This window comes from Apium graveolens, chromosome 3, assembly GCF_009905375.1.
Source record: "Apium graveolens cultivar Ventura chromosome 3, ASM990537v1, whole genome shotgun sequence".
In the NCBI taxonomy this organism is placed as follows: domain Eukaryota; kingdom Viridiplantae; phylum Streptophyta; class Magnoliopsida; order Apiales; family Apiaceae; genus Apium; species Apium graveolens.
The window spans coordinates 228,845,000-228,865,683 of record NC_133649.1 but is presented as its reverse complement, the minus strand read 5'-3'; the positions used below and the strand labels follow the sequence as shown (position 1 = coordinate 228,865,683).

At 38.3% G+C, this 20,684-nt stretch overlaps 1 protein-coding gene across 1 annotated transcript; it reads left to right on the top strand.

Annotated features, from left to right (window-relative positions):
- Positions 1-17,257: 17,257 nt before the first annotated feature.
- LOC141710991 (uncharacterized) lies at positions 17,258-20,048 on the top strand. Its single transcript, XM_074513456.1, has 3 exons — positions 17,258-17,348; positions 18,489-19,012; positions 19,160-20,048. The coding sequence occupies exons 2-3, from the start codon at positions 18,539-18,541 to the stop codon at positions 19,682-19,684; spliced, it is 999 nt and encodes a 332-aa protein (XP_074369557.1). The 5' UTR covers positions 17,258-17,348; positions 18,489-18,538; the 3' UTR covers positions 19,685-20,048.
- Positions 20,049-20,684: the final 636 nt, after the last annotated feature.

Below are 20,684 nucleotides of genomic sequence, written 5' to 3'. Positions count from 1 at the left end.
TTAGTACAGAACGTGGCCAGCCTTTAGTACTTGACAAACAATTAAACAATAGCTGGTATCCTACTCGGCTTCTATCACACAGATAGATAGTCATTCGGCAATACCTCCCCTTCTGGAAGGGTTGTTCTTCTCAGCTTATATGAAATGAAAAGAAGAGAAAAGAACGAATTGAAGAGAATTGTATATATGAAAAAAATATACTGCCCCAAAATATCTGGCTTGGAACCTACCTCTGAATTATAGAGGTTTGTCATAGGAGAACAAAACATATGTGTGTATATATCAACATCAAGCATTATAGCATCGTATTTCACATGCCTAAATATTTGCTATTCCGTCCATCCTTCTATGGACCCATGCTCTTCCTCGAGCTTATACACAATCACCTTTGAAACTCCCTCGATATCGAAAATCGAACCCGGGATCTCATTCTAGACATCATCGCTACTAGAATTCTATGCTTGCACCGCAACCTTCCTCGTATAATAATACGACTCTCTATTGATAAGAAAGAATAAATATTCAATAGGTAGATACTCTACTTAATTAGTCTATCAATGATAACTTATACACTACCACGACCCGATTAGTGGTACTCAATCTCACACCCATTCCAATACAACTCTCACGGTTGTAATCAGCTCATTACTCGCAGAATCATTGCTGCCTTACTATGGTCCACCACTGACCTACTATAGTCATTCATTTTCCATGAAGTCTTAATAGCTAACCATACGGAGTCCATACATCTCGTATCTAATTCTTCTAAGAAGGTAACATGATCACCGTTCATGATTCATGAAGAACACTCATGAACTTGACGTACTTTCATGACATGAAGTAGATAAAATTGCAGAAGAGTTTCAGTCAAAGCAACGATAGCAGGTTAATACAATTCTTAATCGTATGCCATCAATTGAAGACTTAACTCAAAGGTTCGTTTAGTCCTTCTTGAAACATGGTCCTGGCTTATCTCAAGATAGTATCTTCTGAGATAGATAGCCCGCTCATGGCAATTACACGAATTAAACCTTTACCAACTACTATTACGGTTGGGTATTGCACAGTCATCAGAAGGAATGTCAATCTTCCAAACCATAATACAATCTGCATAGCTTTAACCATCATCACCGTATTCCCTTGGCACAAGCGCCTATAATTATCCTCTTACCTTTAAAGTGGCGGCCACCTCTTTGGCCTTTCCTGATAGTAAAATTTCCTTACAGTCAATGTCATTTTAACCACCTCCAAATAAATTTTCTACCTCATTTCAATCACTGCTTATGTGAAGATGTTTTCCTTAAAATCTGGTGAGTAAAAAAAAATATCACCATTTTTCCATAAGTTATTGCCTCAGTCTTTAGAGGTTAATCACTGTCATGACTGACTCTCAATCATACTTAGAACATCTTTTATCTTAAGTCCTAATTGCCCTGAACAATTTCGACCATTACTGGTTCGATCCATACCTTCTTGTGGTTTAACACGTGCCCCACTTGGCATCATTATAATTACGTCATATTTCCTTCATCAACATTTCTATTCTTGAGAATTTTGAATATTACATTTCTCCTTGTAAAACCTCTAAGGTTATCCTTGAATTGTTCCTCCTGTATTCCCTAGATACAGGGCATATCAAGATACCATTTATTAATACTAGAATCATTGTCTATATACTTCTGAAAATTTTCTCCACTGATTCTTACAGGTTGTTATTACCTTAATCCTTTCCAATTCATACTGTCAAAACTCATACTATCCCTATTAAGGGTGAAATGCCAACCTTTATGCATTCCCCTAGGATTCATTTTAAGTTACCGATGTTCTATCCTTAATTCCACCTTTAAAAGGTACCTGCCTCCTTCCATGGATAACTCAAGTCATATATCCCTGATAAGCGTGTCTTATTCAATCATTCCCACCTCGATAGTATATGCCTAATTTTCACAATAACATCTGTATTCAAAATGAGGTCAATCAATATGGCCTCCAAAAGATAACAACGGTTATCCGCTTTTCTTCCCTAATTTGGTAACGATAACAAGGATGTTCTGGAAGATATTGGTCGTGTTCAACGTGAACTTCTTTTTAATAATTCCTTATTTACTTTTGTTGTTTATCTCAACAGTCATCTCAATGTTGGGATATCTTTCATACCTGGCGTCTCCCTTTCTGGGTATCATGCCCCTGGTCTTACACTTCACATTCTTGAAGGTCACTTCCTTCATCCAATTTTCCTAATTTCTTACTTCCTTGTCTCCTCAATCTATCTGCGTCTCATTATTTATCCTTCTAACTATCTCAAGGTTTCCTCGAATCCTCCCAACTTACAGGGGATAAAATATATGTATCTCTTATACCTTCAACCATCAATTTAACTCATGGTGAATCACCCTCATCCTGACGATTACATACTTTTCTATTTCTATTACTACGAGTCTTTAGGGTTTCCTCATACCCAATTCCTTTATCATTCCTCAAACTCTATTGCCTTTACATTCTTTTCCACTTCAGTTTCTTTTTATTTCCCTTTCTCTTATCATTATTTCATGAACCAACACAACATAAGCATTGATTTCAAACATCCCGTCATTCTGGATTCGTGTCCTTAGAACGAATCTTGACAACTTTTACATTTTAGATTCATAATTCATCATACTCGTCTGCCTTTGTTCTGGCTCTAAAGCTTTTACACTATCTCCTTATCTTTGGGAATTACTTTCCCGAAAACAATTGACTGAACTTAAATCAGTTTATTATAATCTCTTGCTCCGTGTCTTCCTTGGTCTTTCACCAGCGGGTGGTCTCTCTCTTAGGAGGGTAAGTGACAAAAACAGTCTTTTGTGATTCGTCAATCATTCAGAATCTCAAATGATTCCTCTATTTCCTTTAGCCAGGCTCTTGCCTCGACTAGGTCAACTTGTTCCTTGGAACTTTGAGAGCTTAGAGACTTAAAGGTCCTGAAAGAATTTCCTATCGCATTGTTTCCTCAAGGTGGTGGTTGGGGATAATAGTCTAAGTTCTATCTAGACAGGTCCATGAATTGCCGTATAGGAGTACCGTCTCGGGTCTCCTTTCCTTACTCGACTTTCTGCTTCCTTAGTATGAAATATTTCATCCTACTCCCCATAATTGGGGTCATTTTTTTTTTTTTTAAATCCTCATTTTCCACTCCATTATGTCATGGGTTCCTTCTATCTTGATGGCGACCTCCCTGACTATCACGTTCAGGGTTTGCTCTAAATCTTATTCCTCCAACTATGGCTCTCATCTAAGTTCTCATCCTTACGCTCTTGAACTTTTCGGAACCCAAATTCTATAGGAATACCTCATTATTCCCTTATCATCTTTCTCGGTATTAATCTCATATTTATTTGTTGGCTCTCTGCCTTCATTCATCACCTTTCTCTGGCACCGTATGCTCTTTTCCAATAATTCGGTCTCTATTGCAATCTCAAACAGCTTTTCGGTACCGGCTCCGGTTACCTTCACTACTATTTCCAAAATCTCTTATAAACTCTCCCAAAGACATTATCATCTTGAGTCTCTCCTTTTTTTTTTACTAAGGGCATCAGCCACCACATTGGCTTTCCCCGAATGATAAAGAATCTCATAATCGTAATCCTTGATTAGCTCTAACCACCTCATTTGGCACATGTTGAGCTCTCTCTACGGGAAAATGTACTAGAGTACTTATGGCTTAGGTAAATCTCGCACTTCTCTCCATACAAGTAGTGCCTCCAATCTTTAGGGCAAAACTATTGCCACGAGCCCAAGCTCATGGGTGGGGATATCGAATTTCATATTACCTTAATTGTCTTGACATGTACGCGATTACCTTACCATGCTGCATAAGCACGCACCCTAAGCCCTTGTGCGAAGCGTCACTACACTTCACAAAATCTCCTTTTCCATCCGGCAACGCCAGCATAGGGGTCGTCACCAACCTTTGCTTCAGTTCTTGAGAGCTGTTCTCGCATTTCTCTGTCCATTCAAACTTCTCAGTCTTACGAGTAAGCCGCGTTAAAGGGGCTACTATCTTTACAAACTTGAACGAACCTCCGGTAGTGACCGGCCAATCCTACCTCTGGTAGTCGACCAAACCATGGTCATCAATTCATCAGTGGTCCTTTATCCAATCCTGTCAGGATCCTCCATGGGATCCTCCTCAACAACTATCCCTTCTAGGACAACATCCTCAACCGCTACATCCTCAATATCAACATCATCCGGTCCTGCATTAGGACACTCTATCGGATCCACAATCCGATCTCCAATTAGTAATAAAACATCATCACGCTGTTGCCCCTCAACCTCAGGGTTCGGAGTCCCGCTACCATATACGATAACGAACTACGCTCCTATCACGATATTTATAAGGGTTCCCATAAGGGTTTTAACTGTCAGTACTACGTTAGGTAGCCCGACTATGAACTTGGCAAGAGTTCTTATTATCTTAGTGAACTTATTATCTTAACGTCACATCATCTCTGAGGTTTATAACGCTTAGCTCTGATACCATTTCTGTAACACCCCCAGATCCGGGGTCGGGGATCCGGGTTGTCACGAGTTCCATTTCCCTTAGTAACACCCAACCTTAATAATTAATCAACTACTCTGTACTGTGACCCCACAATAAACACACACACCACACGTTATAGTCTCAGAGATGAACATCCAAAAATAATCACAAGTCATTTTATTCCACAATTATCTGCCAATACACCTTAAAAGGTTTTCTGAATAAATTTACATTTCTTTGCCATTATTACAATTCATAAATATACATAAATCTGGTACATTAACAGTTGAAGCCTAGTCTATTGGTATTTCCCTACCTCAGCTATAGTGACTTCAACACCTATAGGAAACTGCGGAATGCTTCCTATCCGCTCGCGAATTGGGAGCTTGGTCCTATTCATCTTGCCTATCTGATGTTGTGTGATGAAAGAAGAAAGCAAGGGTGAGCAGCCAGCCCACCAAAATAATATTTATAATAACTTACAATATATGAGCATTCTCATAGTACTCAAGAAAGTCTTGGTTAAGAAGAAATGAACCAAGTTGATATCTTAATGCGATGAAGTCGCAAAATATTCAGTATATATATATATATATATATACTTTTCAAAATATTGGAAGTCCTCTTCCACGCATAATACACACAGAGTTCCAGTGTATAACTGTATAAAAATACCGTTGCAAGGTGATCTCATATATCTAACCTTGTCTCAACGTTTTTCGGAAAATCTTTGTCATACATAAGATAATCATTTACTAGATATAAGTTTAAAAGATGAAGTTACAAGATACTCCAATATACCTATATCTTTTCCAAATACTACTTGAACTACCACCGTTCAAGTTATAATTAGATTAAAAGTTCATCACATAGATGAGACTACAAGATAATACTTGAATAGATTCAACCTTAAAATATCATCAAAATAAAATGAAGTTTTGAGATACTTCATTTGATGCAAACATCATTTTGAAAACTTGACCCTGCCAACACTCAACAATCGCCCAACCGTAGCCTTTCTATCGAAGTGCTCTGGGTAGTGTTGCAGAAATATCCAATTGGATGATGAACTCATTACGGGAGTTTGCCGCGCCAGGAAGACCACTTACGATGATCAGTCGTAGTAGTGCAACCCCACCATTTTCTACATATAGAGGAGAACCTGTCGGATTTACTTGTCAACCGAACACTGAACTCCTAAGGAATGGACCGCCTTAGCGGAACTTCCAGGCCATTTGGGCCAATATAATAAGGCTGGGCCGGCGCTATTCGACCACTTACGCCACTCCTAGTTCAGATGAAATCCATGACTCTGAAACGTAAAGCTCGTCCCCACTTTCCCCAAGTAGAAACTTGTTGATACGGCTCCACCAAGAAGTCATATCTAGTTGGAAAGGAAAACTCACCGATATTTCCCAGGCGATGCCTGTTAATGGATTAACTTGTTCCAAGAATTTTACTTCCCGAGTATTGGGTAAGTAATCAAAAACTCTTTTATCAAAACAGCAACCTTGTTGCGAATATAAAACACACCACAGAGCCGGATCCCTCAGGTTTTGAGCGAGTATTTAAATCCCCTTCGAAAGGAGGATCTTAAATATAAAAAAAAAGAGTTTTGGGATCCGCTCTAACTTTTAAAATCATTTTGAAGACTCGCAAAACATTTTTAAGAACGTTTGGAGTGATGCTGATTTAACAAAATAAATCAGTCCCAATATATTAGAAAATATCTGAATATTATTATTTAAATAATCTTTCCATAAAGAATAATCTTTATAAAAATAATTGAAGTAGAAGTTTTGAAACTTATACTTGAAATGAATATTAAATATCCAAAGATATACCTACACGAAAGTACTATCTTTATTTGAATAATCAAAAGTGAGTTTGATTATCGACACCTTATTCTTTAATAAAATAAAGAATATATCTCAGCAAATAATCGGAGTCATAGATCCTTAAATGAATATTCAAATAATATTCAATAAATAAAATAAGCTGAGTCATAAGCCCTCAAATGAATATTCGAAATAATATTCAATAATAAAATAAAGTTATCGAATAAACCTTATTCGATTAATAGTTTTTAAAACTATAACCATATATATATATATATAAATATATATATATAAAATCTACTCGGGATCCTCGACTCCCGGTTTTAGAAAATATTTTCACCTTTGGGTCCCTATACTAAGGGTATATGCAATTTACTGCTATTCTCTAGCATAGGTATTATCAACTGAACCAACAAATATATATGGAAAGAATACGAAACAGGCATGCATATGTACCATATCACATGCTACAATATATCGCAAGAATTTGCTAATTTAATCATCATGCATCTATCACAAGATAATGCATATACAAGTGTATACATCACAACAACAGTATAACGAATAGAAAACTTGCCTAAGCGACTTGGGATGATAAAAGGTTCGGGACGAGTCTGGTAACCTATAAACAACAAGTAAGTTGGAATTAAACCAAAGTCACTTGTAAATCTATTCTTTAACTAACTTAGACTCTAACGCTTGTTTTGCGCTCACTGATTCGCTTAAGTCACTCGGGTACCCTCGGCTCCACCATTTTTAATAATTTAACCTTTACGAGTTTTAAGGCGATTCCTTCGCGAGTGTCTTACCAACTTCCTAACACACTTACCATAAATGTTTCTTACCCCAATTAGTCATTTAAGGTCCTTAACCAAGGTTTCAAAGTAAGGCGAGGGGAAATGTTTCGTTCGCGAAACACCGTTAGTTGAAACGGTCGTTTCTCCTAAACCGTGCATCGGAATCGAACGAACTACATATCAAAACGAAGCTCGTAACATGAGCTATCTAAACATGGCAGTGGTCATAATCTAGCAGGGGGTTCTCGGGTCCTAATGTTATGCACAAAAACAGTCTAAAGAAAATTGGACGTTACGACGACTATGTTTACACGATTTCCCAATTTAAAACCATTCAAAACCAACCCACTTCAACCTCAAATCCAACATACAACCAACATCCATCCTTATCACATCATAACAACCCCAACCAATTCAATTTTAACATTCATACTTATGCCTAAGCTTAACTTTAATCATACTTAAGTTCTTTTAATCAAAACAACAACATTTACCATTCCATTTCACTACCATTTCAAATCCCAAACTCTAAATCACAACATCAAGCTACAAAATCACCCTACTAATCAAAATCATCTTATAATACATAGGAATCTAGGGTTTGGAGATGATATACCTTCCTTGAAGTGGTGGGAGGAGCTAGGAAGCCTTAAGAAGCTTTGAGAAGTCTTAGGAATACTTGGATCTTCAAGGAAAACAAGAAAAACTTCAAGTTAAAAACTTGAAAACACTATTCATAGTCTTCTTCTTTGATTAAATGAAGAAGATGGAGAAGGAATTGATGGCTTAAACTCAAGATATAGCCCTAACTAAGCATGAAGATGATTAGGGAATTAACTCACCAATTTAGGAAGCTTGGATCTTTGATTTTGAATTTCTTCCCCTTTTGAATAGTAAAAAGCTGAGAGCTTCTTCAAGAACAAAGCCTTGGTTCTTTTTGATTTTGATGAAAATGATTTTTGCTTGGCTTGTTTGATTTGTTTTTGTGTTTGATTTAGTCAATTACCTTCTTGCCCTTGAATTTGTGTGGTTCTCATTCAACCACACCTCCTTCCTTCCCATGTCATGCCCATGTCATGTGGTGATGTCATCTTTCCCTCCTTGTCCCCTTCTCATTGGTTGGGTGACATCATCCCCCCTAATCCCTTTGATTACTTCCTAATTGTTTGCCTAATGACCGCTGATCTGTTATACGGTTCGCTTAACTTTCGTTCTCGTTTATCGTTTGAAGGATCATACCCGGGATCTGTTTACTGAGGTTCCCTTAACCTTTCTCAATACATTATATTCCTTTTTATGATCCTCTATTATAATCCTTTAATTTAAATCCTTTTTATCCTGTTACCTTATACTCAATTCTCTCTGTATCTAGTGGATTTCCGGGAAAAATCCAAGTGTTCGGAATTGGATTCTGACGATCTTTACATACACTTATATATCACATAGAGTACTAATAATATCCCAGAAGATCAATGACAGAACCCCTACATAGTGTGGCGTGAAAAGTTTTCTCATTCAGCAAAAACACTATTCATAAGGGTTTCAAAATTTCCCAAAAATTGGGGTTATTACAACCAATCTTGTAAAAGTAGCTTCACACAGTGGTTTGGTGAAGATATCTGCTAGTTGTTGATCTGTTGGAACAAAGTGCAATTCTACTGTACCTTCATCCACATGTTCCCTTATGAAGTGATACCTAATGCTGATGTGCTTTGTCATTGAGTGTTGAACTGGATTACCTGTCATAGCAATAGCACTTTGATTATCATAGTAAATAGGGATTTTAAAATATGTTAACCCATAATCCAGTAACTGATTCTTCATCCAAATAATCTGTGCACAACAGCTTCCTGCAACAATATATTTTGCTTCTGTAGTTGATGTGGAAATTGACTTTTGTTTCTTGCTAAACAAAGAAACCAATCTGCCTCCAAAAAATTGGCAGCTTCCACTTGTGCTTTTCCTGTCAATTTTGCAACCTGCAAAATCTGCATCTGAGTAACCTATTAGTTTAAAGTCTGATTCTCTGGGATACCACAATCCCAGATCAGCTGTTCCCTTAAGATACTTGAAATTTTTTTTCACAGCTGTTAAGTGAGGTTCTCTTGGATCTGCTTGAAATCTTGCACAAAGACAGGTAGCATACATGATATCAGGTCTACTAGCAGTTAGATAGAGTAGAGAGCCAATCATACCTCTGTAATCAGTAATATCTACTGATTTACCAGTATCCTTATCCAGTTTTGTTGCAGTGGCCATGAGAGTAGATGCACTTGAACAATCTTGCATTCCAAATTTCTTCAGCAAATTTCTGGTGTACTTGGTTTGACAAATAAAAGTGCCTTCTTCATTCTGCTTGACTTGAAGGCCCAGAAAATAGCTAAGTTCCCCCATCATACTCATTTGATATCTTGACTGCATCAGTTTGGCAAACTTCTTACAAAGTCTGTCATTTGTAAAACCAAAGATGATATCATCAACATATATCTAAACCAAAAGTAAGTCCTTTCCATGGTTGAGGTAGAATAGTGTTTTGTCTATAGTTCCTCTGTTGAATCCACATTCCAAAAGAAACTGAGCTAAAGTCTCATACCATGCTCTTGGAGCTTGCTTAAGGCCATAAAGTGCTTTATCAAGCCTGTAGACGTGATTAGGATAATTGGGATCTACAAAGCCTGGAGGTTGTTCAACATATACTTCCTCTTCCAATTCTCCATTGAGAAAAGCACTTTTCACATCCATTTGAAAGATAGTAAACTTTTTGTGAGTAGCATAAGCCAAAAATATCTTTATGGCTTCCAATCTAGCAACTGGTGCAAATGTTTCATCATAATCAATTCCCCCCTGTTGAGAATATCCTTTTGCAACCAACCTTGCTTTATTCCTTATAATTATGCCATCACTATCAGTTTTGTTTTGGAACACCCACTTTGTACCAACAACAGATCTGTTCTTTAGTCTTGGCACTAGGGTCCAGACTTTGTTTCTTTCAAATTCATTTAACTCTTCCTGTTTTGCTTGCACCCAATCAGCATCTTGAATAGCTTCTTCTACTTTCTTTGGTTCAGTCTGAGAAAGAAAAGAATTATAGAGACATTCACTTGAAGTAGTTGTTCTAATTCTGACACCTGCATCAGGATTTCCAATAATTAAGTCAGGTGTATGTGATTTAGTCCACTTCCTTGCAGATGGAAGGTTTTCTCCTGAACTGGATGCTCCCCCATGATCCATGCTATCTTCATCAACATTTTCTGATGCTCCCCCTGAAACTATGCTCTCTGAGTTGGATCCTTCCGAATTTAAGTTTTCAGAACTATCAGAACTTGGCTTATCAGAACTTGATGAATCAGAACTTGAAGAGTCAGTTGTATGTTCTGATGCTTCTTGAGATGTGGTTATATCTTCAGTATGTCCCCCTGCACAGGTGCATCTTCCTTTGACGTAGTCACCACAGTTTCAGTAACATCAGAGTTTAATCCATCAGAGTTTGCATTATCAGGATTTAGACTGTCAGGATTTTCAGTATCAGAATTTAAGTCTTCATTTTCGAATCTCAGCTGATCATGATCATTGAAATCTTCAAGTCCAGTAATCTTCTTATCATCAAAGGAGACATTGATAGATTCCATGACAACCCTTGTTCTTAAATTGTAGACTCTGAAGGCTTTTATGGAAAGTGGATATCCAACAAAAAATCCTTCATCGGCTCTTAAGTCAAATTTGGATAGCTGTTCAGGATGAGTCTTAAGAACAAAAGACTTGCATCCAAATACATAAAAATACTTTAGATTTGGCTTCTTTTTCTTCACCATCTCATATGGTGTCTTTCCATGCTTGTTAATGAGTGCTGCATTCTGAGTAAAACAAGTAGTCTGCACAGCTTCAGCCCAAAAATAGGTTGGTAGCTTTGCTTCATCAAGCATAGTTCTTGCAGCTTCAATAAGAGTTCTATTCTTTCTTTCAACAACTCTATTTTGCTGTGGAGTTCCAGGAGCAGAAAATTCCTGCTTGATTCCATGGTCTTTGCAGAACTCTTCCATTGTCAAATTCTTGAATTCAGTGCCATTATCACTTCTTATTATCTTCACAGAATCTTTGACCAATTTATCAACTTGCTTGACATGATCAATCAAGATAGATGCAGTTTCACTTTTTGTGTGCAAGAAATACACCCATGTGTATCTGGTGAACTCATCCACTATGACAATAACATATTTCTTCTTTGCAATAGACATGACATTCACTGGACCAAATAGATCGACATGTAGTAGGTGATAAGGCTCAAGAATTGATGATTCAGTCTTGCTCTTGAATGAAGATTTTCTTTATTTAGCCTTCTGACAAGAATCACAAAGGCCATCAGGAGCAAATACTGACTTTGGCAGTCCTTTCACAAGATCTTTCTTGATCAGTTCATTTATATTGTTGAAATTTAAATGAGAGAGTTTCTTGTGCCAATTCCAACTTTCTTCAATTGATGCTCTACTCACCAGATAGATTGCAGACCCATCAGTACTTGTTGAAAGCTTGGCTTCATAAATGTTACCATGCCTGTATCCTTTCAAAACAACTTTTCCTGTAGATTTGCTTACAATTTCACAGTGTTCTTCAAAGAAATCCACATGATAACCTCTGTCACAAATTTAACTAACACTCAGCAAATTGTGTTTATGTCCTGAGACCAGATCTACTTCTTTAATGATGACATTCCCAAGATTGATATTGCCATATCCCAATATATTTCCAATGTTTCCATCTCCATAAGAAACACTTGGGCCAGCTTTCTCCACAAAGTCTGATAGCAGGGCTTTATTTCCAGTCATATGTCCTGAACATCCACTGTCCAGAACTAAGATGTTTTTCCTGTTACCCTGCAATCACAAAGACCACTAATGATTAGTTTTAAGGACCCAGACTTGCTTGGATCCTGTGGCCTTATTAAGTTTGTTAACATTTGCAGCGGATTTTGCATCAGAGTTTATGTTAACATTTTTCTTATCAGCATTTACACTATCATACTTTGTATCAGAACTTACACTAGAAGGAACAATGCTAACTTTATTTAAAGAAGGTTTTATTTGATAATAATCATAGTACAAACTATGATATTCCTTACAAGTATAAATGGAATGCCATAAACTACCACAATGAAAACAAGGATTTTGTGACTTATATCTAACAGACTGACTCTTAACTCCTGACTTTGAAGGTAAGGAGTTTATGTTCTTATTCTTCCTGCAAAAAGAAGCCAGATGGTTAGAACTTCCACAGTTACGACATGTTTTTCTAGGAGCATTAGGAACAGGCTTATAATCATTGCTTTTATTCACACCTTCCTTTCTATTCCTATTTTTCCTAGGTGATTGTACCTTGTTTACATTTTTAACATCTTTCAGCTTATGCTTAAGTTGCTTCTTTGTCATTAAGCCTACGTTTACTTCAGTTGTCCTTTCCTGTTTTAGTTTGTCAGAAGTTAATTCCTCTTTAACTTCTGATTTCTCAGTATCATACTTTACAGGTACAAACTTAACAGGTTTTAGCTTTGGATTTTGTTTAACAACTTTAGGCTTAATTTCTACAGTTCCTTAATCATTCTTATCATCTCCATAACCTAAGCCCTCTTTCCAGTTTCCACTACTTAACAAATTCTGAGTTGTTCTGCCAGAGTTAGTCCAAGTCCTGATAATCTCTCTTTCCTTTTCTAGCTCAGTTTTTAGAGATTCATTAATTTTAAGTACTTCATCCCTAACATAGAAAGCATCATCTCTATCTTTCTGAGTTTGATGGAACATGACTAACTCTTTTTCTAAATAATCATTCCTCTTTTTACAAGCAAGATTTTCAGAAGTTAATCTTTCACATGTTAAAGTTTGATCTCTATAACTAATGAACATGGTTTTAAGATATCTTCTCAACTCATTAATATCATCAGTATGAAATACATAAGTAGTTTGAGGTACCTTTAACTCAGCAGCTTCAGGACTGCTGTCAGCATTTGCTATATCAGCATTTGCCATCAAGGCATAGTTCTCCTCACTTTCAGAATCTGAAGTGTCTGTCCAGTTTTTCTTCTTTGTGACAAGAGCCTTGCCTTTGTCACTCTTCACTTTCTTGCAATCAGGAGATATGTGGCCTTTCTCACCACAGTTGTAGCATTTGACATTTGTGTAATCTCCTCTATCAGACTTCCCTCCTTTGCCTTCAGATTTTCTGAAATTCTTCTTATCAGAACTTGCACCTTTCCTGGAAAACCTCTTTCCCTTCCTGAACTTCTTGTATGCAATCCTTGTGATTCCTTTCATCATAAGAGCACACAGTTTCATCATCTCTTCATCAGCATCCATCTCAGACAAGCTTTCAGTTTCTGAGTCATCATCACTATCAGAACTTGATGACTCAGTATCAGACTTTGTGATGAGGCTTTTCCCTTGCCTTTTCTTGAGGTAGCTGCTTTGGGGGATTCTTCTTCAGCCTTAAGAGCAACTGTCCTTGACTTTCCTCCCTTCCTCTTGCTTTTTTGTTCCATCTCAAGTTCATGAGTCTTGAGCATCCCATAAATTTCATCAAGAGTTGTTTCATCAAGATTATAGTTGTCTCTTATAATTGTTGCCTTCAGATCCCAACTTTCAGGAAGAACTAACAGGAGTTTAAGGTTTGAATCTTCAAGATCATACTCCTTATCAACTAGTGACAAATCATTCAAGAGTTTGACAAATCTATCATATAAATCAGTCAATGACTCATTAGGCTTTGAGTCAAAGTGTTCATACTCTTGAGTGAGTATTGTCTTCCTGTTTTTCTTAATCGAATCAGTTTCCTGGAACCTTATCTCCAAGGCATCCCATACCTCCTTTGGAGTCTTGCAGTTAATTAACCTATTTGACATTACGTTATCAATGGCACTATGTAGCTAGTGTCGTACCTTAGCATCCTTAGCAATTGAAGCAATATCTTCAGCAGTGTAATCACTCTTCTCCTTTGGTACAGACTTTGCTGCTTCACCTGCAACTACAACAGCTATTTTTGTTGGCTTGTGAGGTTCTTCATGGATTTTGTCAAGATATTCTGGATCAGTAGCTTACAGAAACATAGTCATCCTCACCTTCCATATGGGATATTTAGATGAATTCAGTATGGGAACTCTAATTGCCTCATATCGACTATGGATTTGAGTCTTTGGTGGTTCTTCAGTTTTGGTGGGCTTGGTTGGAGTTTCTGCTTTAGACATGATTGTTTTTGGATCTTAAACTGTTTGTGTGTTAACAGATAGGCTCTGATACCACTTGTTAGGTCACACACACTGTAGAAGGGGGTTGAATACTGTGTATAGCACAATCAAATCAAATTCAAATAACACTAGTAACTAAAAATAGACTTTATTCAATGCAATAAACTCTGTTACAATATGGAACTGTTCTCTCTCAGTGATGAACAAATATCACGAGAGCTGCTAGGATTACAATGAATAATATTCTCGATAATGATAAGACTTATAGTGTAAACCCTATGTTTGTGTTTATATACTAAACAGCTACAAGATAACCGCTAATTGATATGGAATATAATTCTGCTTCCTAAAATATATCAATCAGATATCTTTTCTTCCAAGTATTCGATTCTTCATAGAATTCATTTTGTCATGCATATCTCTTCTTACGTTTGTCTCGATCTTCTTTCCTTTCAATCAGCCTCCTTCCTTATCTGAAAGTTTCCTTTAAGTTCTGATATTATCTCCTGATAAATATCTCCTGAACCTTAAGTACTGATCACTTAAGTTCTGACTTTAGTATAAGTGTTGATTTTAGTTAAGTACTGATTTGTCATGTTTAAGTAAGATCTGAAAACTAAACATAAATCATATTAGTCATGATATTATCAAATATATCTAACATTTAATATAACATCAACTTTTAATTTTGGAAAAATAAATTTAGGTTTGATTTTTAAATAAATAAATAAATGAAATCAAATTCATTTATTTATTTTTTAAAATTAATAATCTAATTTTTATTATTTTCTCTCCTCAAATCGGCAGCCAGATTATTTGTACGCATGCATGTTTTATTAGTAATTAAGGGGTAAAAAAAAAAGGGAAACAAAAGTTGGCAGCTGTGTTGAGCTCTGTTTTGTTCGAATTAAAAGCAAAATAGAAAAATTCGAATTGGCAGGAGTCGTACAAATAACAGTTGTTCAAAGAAAAAGAAATCAATCAAAGAAAATGTACAAGAACTGAAAACTGGCAGGTGTAATTCGTTGTTTATAAACCGCGGGACTCACAGCTTTGTTAATCAAATCTGAAACAAAGAGACTCTCAGAATTAGAAGGTTTTTAATCCTGCTATATCAGGCGAGCACCAGGCGCGTACCACGCGCATGACATGCACGCAAGCGGTTCTCCCCTCCTTTCTTCTATGCGCGTGACTTGCACTTCCCCCATTGGCGCCTGTTTTTTTTCCACGCGTAAACTACCTCATGTGTTGCATGTAGTACGAAACACAAAGCGCAGGTTGTAATAAGGAGAAGCCCCAAAATGGGCAAATACTGGAGTCTTAATGATATTCGATGACTTTGATTTAGAAGGGGTAAAATTTCCTTATGATGACCCCTTAGTCATAACGTCCATCATAAGGAACAACCCTATAAAAAGGGTCAATGTAGATAATGGGGCATTAGTGGATGTTCTTCTATATTTCACCTTTATTCGTATGGGATAAAATAATTCTCAATTGACCTCGACTGATATGCCGATTTATGAATTTTTAGGGATCGAATGCCCGTTTGAAAGGATAATTAAGCTTCCACTAACAATGGTTTAGGAGTCGAGACAAGCTACAAAAATTTTGAACTTTGTGATAGTCAAGGCTGGATCAACTTATAATACAATCCTGGGAAGGACAGGTGTTGTGCCCAAAAACTTGCATGGGCTAGATTTAAGGCCTATAAAGGGGTTGAACTTGATTGCTATGGAATAATGTAGGTTTTGATGAGGTTCTTAGCTCAAAGGATCATGGTTTTGGAGGTACCTATACCAAAGTGCGGGATCTTGGCCTAACAGTAGTTGACTAGGAGGTTCAGTTGTCTGTAAACATGTCTATATTGTGACGCTCTCAATCTCGAGGTTAGGAAATGAGGACCCACACACCATTAACTATTATAATAACAGTGGATATAATAAACCCTGATTAACTCTAACAGGATCTAATCAGGATTTAGTATGAGACAAGATTACAAAACTACCAACCAGATTAAATATATTACAACCCAAAATAGTAATAAATTCAAATTTATTCGATTCTGACATGGAACCAACAGATAACCCATTGTATCTGATCCAACTTATACATTCCTTCCAACTATTACGCTTGCTCACACACACTTCTACCTGCTCTGGCATCTGGAAACCTACGACGCGGTAGGGACCGCCAGGAACGCTCTTGCGAGCGCTGCGCCTAAGTCTGGCCATCTTCTTTTTTAACTGCCATGGTTAGATCAAAGCAAATATATGAGCACAAAAGCTCAACACGTAACTATATAAACATTCCATAATGCAGTATTAATATCTGACGTACCAATAATATTATTATTAGTCTATATTTTTAGGAGATGATCTTCTTTGCTTAATTAGCCAACCCCCTCAAATGGGGTTGTTGTTCTTTATTTATAATAAGTCCCAAATGGGCTCAATCCTTACAATCTGGGCCTTCTTGGGCTTTACATGATGTATTGTGATTATTCTAACTATAATCCCTTTGGGCCGACTTGTCCTGGTCCAACATTAGTCCCCCCCCTTGCTTTGCGCGATATCTTTAGATTTGCGTTTTCGTGCTCTCCACCTTTGCGCTTTGAATTCCGAGGTTTTTGTCTTGATACCTGAATAAAGTTAGTGGCAGGACGGGATAATGAAATGAAGGGAAAAATTAGTGAAAAAACGAATGAACGAAGCAAAAGAAAAATAGGAAATAACTGTTAATTCGAGATAGGAGTCAAATGTGTGTGTCCGAAAAAAGAAAGGAATTAAACGTAATGCTTTTTTTTTTTTTTTTTTTTTTTTTTGAAGGTATATATCCGCTCATGTGTGTTTTTGAATTTATTTTTCCAGATTTTTTTTGTTTTTGCAGGTTTCCAGGCTAACCTCTTCGGCTTCCTCTCCAGGTATCTAAAAGGGGATTGCAGCGCGTGCTGGGCTCGCACTGTAAGTCGTCTACTCTCTCTCTTTATTGCTTTTCCTTTTTATCTGCGGGTCGGTCGTGTTTATAGTTTACCGGTTTATAATGGCCGACTTTCCTTCGTCGTCGTCGTCGCATAGTGCCGCCAACCGGGATCCCGGGAAGCGACCGTTAGAAGAGGGTGACGAGGAGTCTGTTTTGAACTTGGATAATTTAGAGATCCCGGACCTAGGTCAGTGTGGATCTTTCGATTTCTTAGGAAGCGATGAGTTTTTGAGGGAGGTGCCTCCAGGTCCTATGCCTTCCCCACCTTTAAGTCCTCGTACCCTGGAACTTAGGAATAGAACGGTCGAGGAAAGTCTTCGATTGGGTAGGATCGAATTTGAGAGCAAACCTAGTTTAAACTATCTTAGTTATTACATCACTGTCGACCCCCCTGTGAGTAAGTTGGAGAAGTACATCGACTTGTCTAACGGCTACCGGTATCGAGTGCCGACAGCAGATGAAAGGGTTTGGATGATGCCCGAGTTCGGGATGCATGGGGTTGCGATGATAATGTTTCAGTTTGGTCTTCGTTTGCCCATGCATCCGTTCTTCCTGACGATGTATGAGGCTATCGGATGTGGTCTAGGGCAGCTGACTCCAAATTCTGTTGCTCAGTTAAGTGGTTTCGTGGCGCTGTGTTGTGATAAGGGTCGATCACCGACTTTGAAATTGTTTTTCTCTATTTATGGTGTGCGGTACTATGGTGGTCAAGTATATTTCGACTCCCGACATCGACGGATGAAGATTGTTAGTGTTAGGTCATCGAATTCTGGTTATCACTCGCAATGGTTGTACGTCGGGGGTCCTGACTTGGAATTTGTAAAGCCTTGCGGGAAAATTAGTCAGGGCACGATTGATTATTTAAATAACATGGAGAAGCATGATACTGCCTACCTCGATGAGTTTCATGGGTCGAGGACATGGTATACGCACTTAGATTTGAAGGACTCTGGATTTTTAGGGATGCACGACTGTAAGGGGGATATATTAATTGTTATTGCCCTTATTTTGCTTACGTATTTAGTTTTTGTACTTGTCATTTTCGGCTCTTGCTTATTTTAAATTTCGTAAGTGTTTATATATAGGAAGGCTGACTTATTGTTTTGTTTGTTTCTTTGTAGTGGAAGGCGCCTCACTTAAAAAAGTTTTAGACGGAGGGATTCGAGGGGGAATGGACAAGGCAATGATGTTGTTATTGCAGCGTGCTGCGAGGAAGCCTGTTGATGCGGCCAGGGCTGGACCGTCGGGGGTTCCTCATTCAGTTTCAATTGAATTGCTTGATGACCAGGGAAACAAGGTAATTGAAGATAATGAGAGGGTTGTTTCAGATCTTGTCCGCGTGGAGGGCAACCCTCGAAAGCGGTTTCGGAGGGAGGACGATGAAGTGGCTGTTGGAGGCCGGGGGTTCGAGGGTGTGAACAAAGATGTGGCCACTGCCGGGGAAAGGGTTTATGGGAAGACCGTCGACCCTCGGTCGAAGAAAGAGGTGGTGAGGGTCGAGATCCAGCCCACGGAGCGATGGACGGGGGGGTCAACTGTGCCCTTGAGGGCACTTAACCTCTTTAACTTACCTCAGGACTTGGTTGCTTATGATGGGAGGAAGCGTGAGGACCTTGTTGATCGATGTAAGAGCCGGGCTGGGAGGGTACGTTCATTCCCCTCTCTTTTTTAATGTGCACGTTTCTTTGTTTTCATGTTCGGTCATGGTCGTTTATAGTCGTAGTTGCCGACCCTGTTTTAATGTCCCCCCCTTCTTCCTTTTTTTTTTTTTTTTTTTTTTTTTTTGTTGCAGTTTCTTTCCGATTTTATGCATATACTGGAGGATTACAAGGCTGATGTTGATGGTGAGGCTTGTTCCAAGCTCGAGGCTGAAGTTGCTGCCTTGAAGGGGGAAAAGAAGAAGATTGCGGTGGGTTTTGCGGAACTCGAGCACAGGGTGGCTGATTTGACTAAGGCGAATTCCGCACTGTCTAAAAAGGTTGCTGAGATGGGGGCTACGGAGCAGGTGTCGAGTGGGAGGATACAGGAGCTGGAGGGTCGACTGCTCGAGGTGGAAAGGGAGCTTGAAGAGGAAAAAGGGAAGCGCCAAGGCTTGCTTCGACAGGTCGAAGGAATGGAAGTTTCCTACAAGTTGATCGTGCAAGAAAATGCGGATCTGAAGACAGAGGTAGAGAAAGCCGTTGAAGATATCGCTGGCGCTCTGGGCGACGGTTATGGACGATGCCTTCAACGGGTGGAAGAGGCTGGTTTTGCCATCGAGGGTCATGCCTTTGATGATTATCTTCGTGACCTGGCATCGAAGGGTGGTAACGCGTGAAGGCAGGGTATGCCCTGCGATTTTTGTAATCGTATTTGAACATTTTTTAAGTGTTTAAGAGCTTTATTGATACCAACATCATGGGGGTCCCAGAACTTGAGAAGTGTATTAAACATTGTGGTCCTGGATTTGTAAGAAGTATAAGGTATGCGATCTATTGTTTAAGCTTATTTCTATGATGTAAGCAGTTACGTATTGGCTGGTTTTGCTATCTATTTGTCTCGAGTTTGAAACATTAAGTCGTTTGTTAGCTTCGTAGTCGAGTGTTTACATTATGAGAGAGATTTTATTGACCAGACCGTCGACGTGAAGTGGTTGTATAAACACTTGTTTAGAAATGAATGATTATTTTTAATTAAGTAAGGAGCGAAGGAATTAAAAAGTCTGTGCTTTTTTCAAGTTAAATAAATTTGTTCATCATAACATCGTGGCGACCCCTATTACATCGAGGGTTTGTTTTTGAAATGGCATTTTACTGCCTCAAGATAACAAGTTACAACTGAGATTAAATTACTGATAGAACTTTTTGAGGTGGATTCCATTCCAAGTATTTTTGATGGGTTTCCCGTCGAGGTGAGCAAGCTCATAGGTCCCCGAGCTTACAAGTCTCGAGATCTGATAAGGGCCTTCCCAAGCTGGTTTGAATTTTCCTGAGACAGTGGGTTGTGACGCTGCGGAATCTCTTAAGACAAGGTCGTTAACCTTGAAGTCTCTGGGTTTGACTTTTTTGTTGAAGTACCTTGCAGTTTTTTCTTGTTGGGCTACCATCCGCATTCGGGCTTCTTCCCTTGTTTCTTCTAACAGATCATTGTGAAGGCGAAGTCCGACGAGAGATAAAGCGGGATCGAATACGTCGATCCGTGGTGAGCTGAGACTTATCTCGACAGGTATGACAGCGTCGACTCCATATGCAAGTCGAAAGGGAGTTTCGCCCGTCGCACTTCGGGGAGTTGTCCTATACGACCACAATACATTCGGAAGTTCGTCGACCCAACATCGG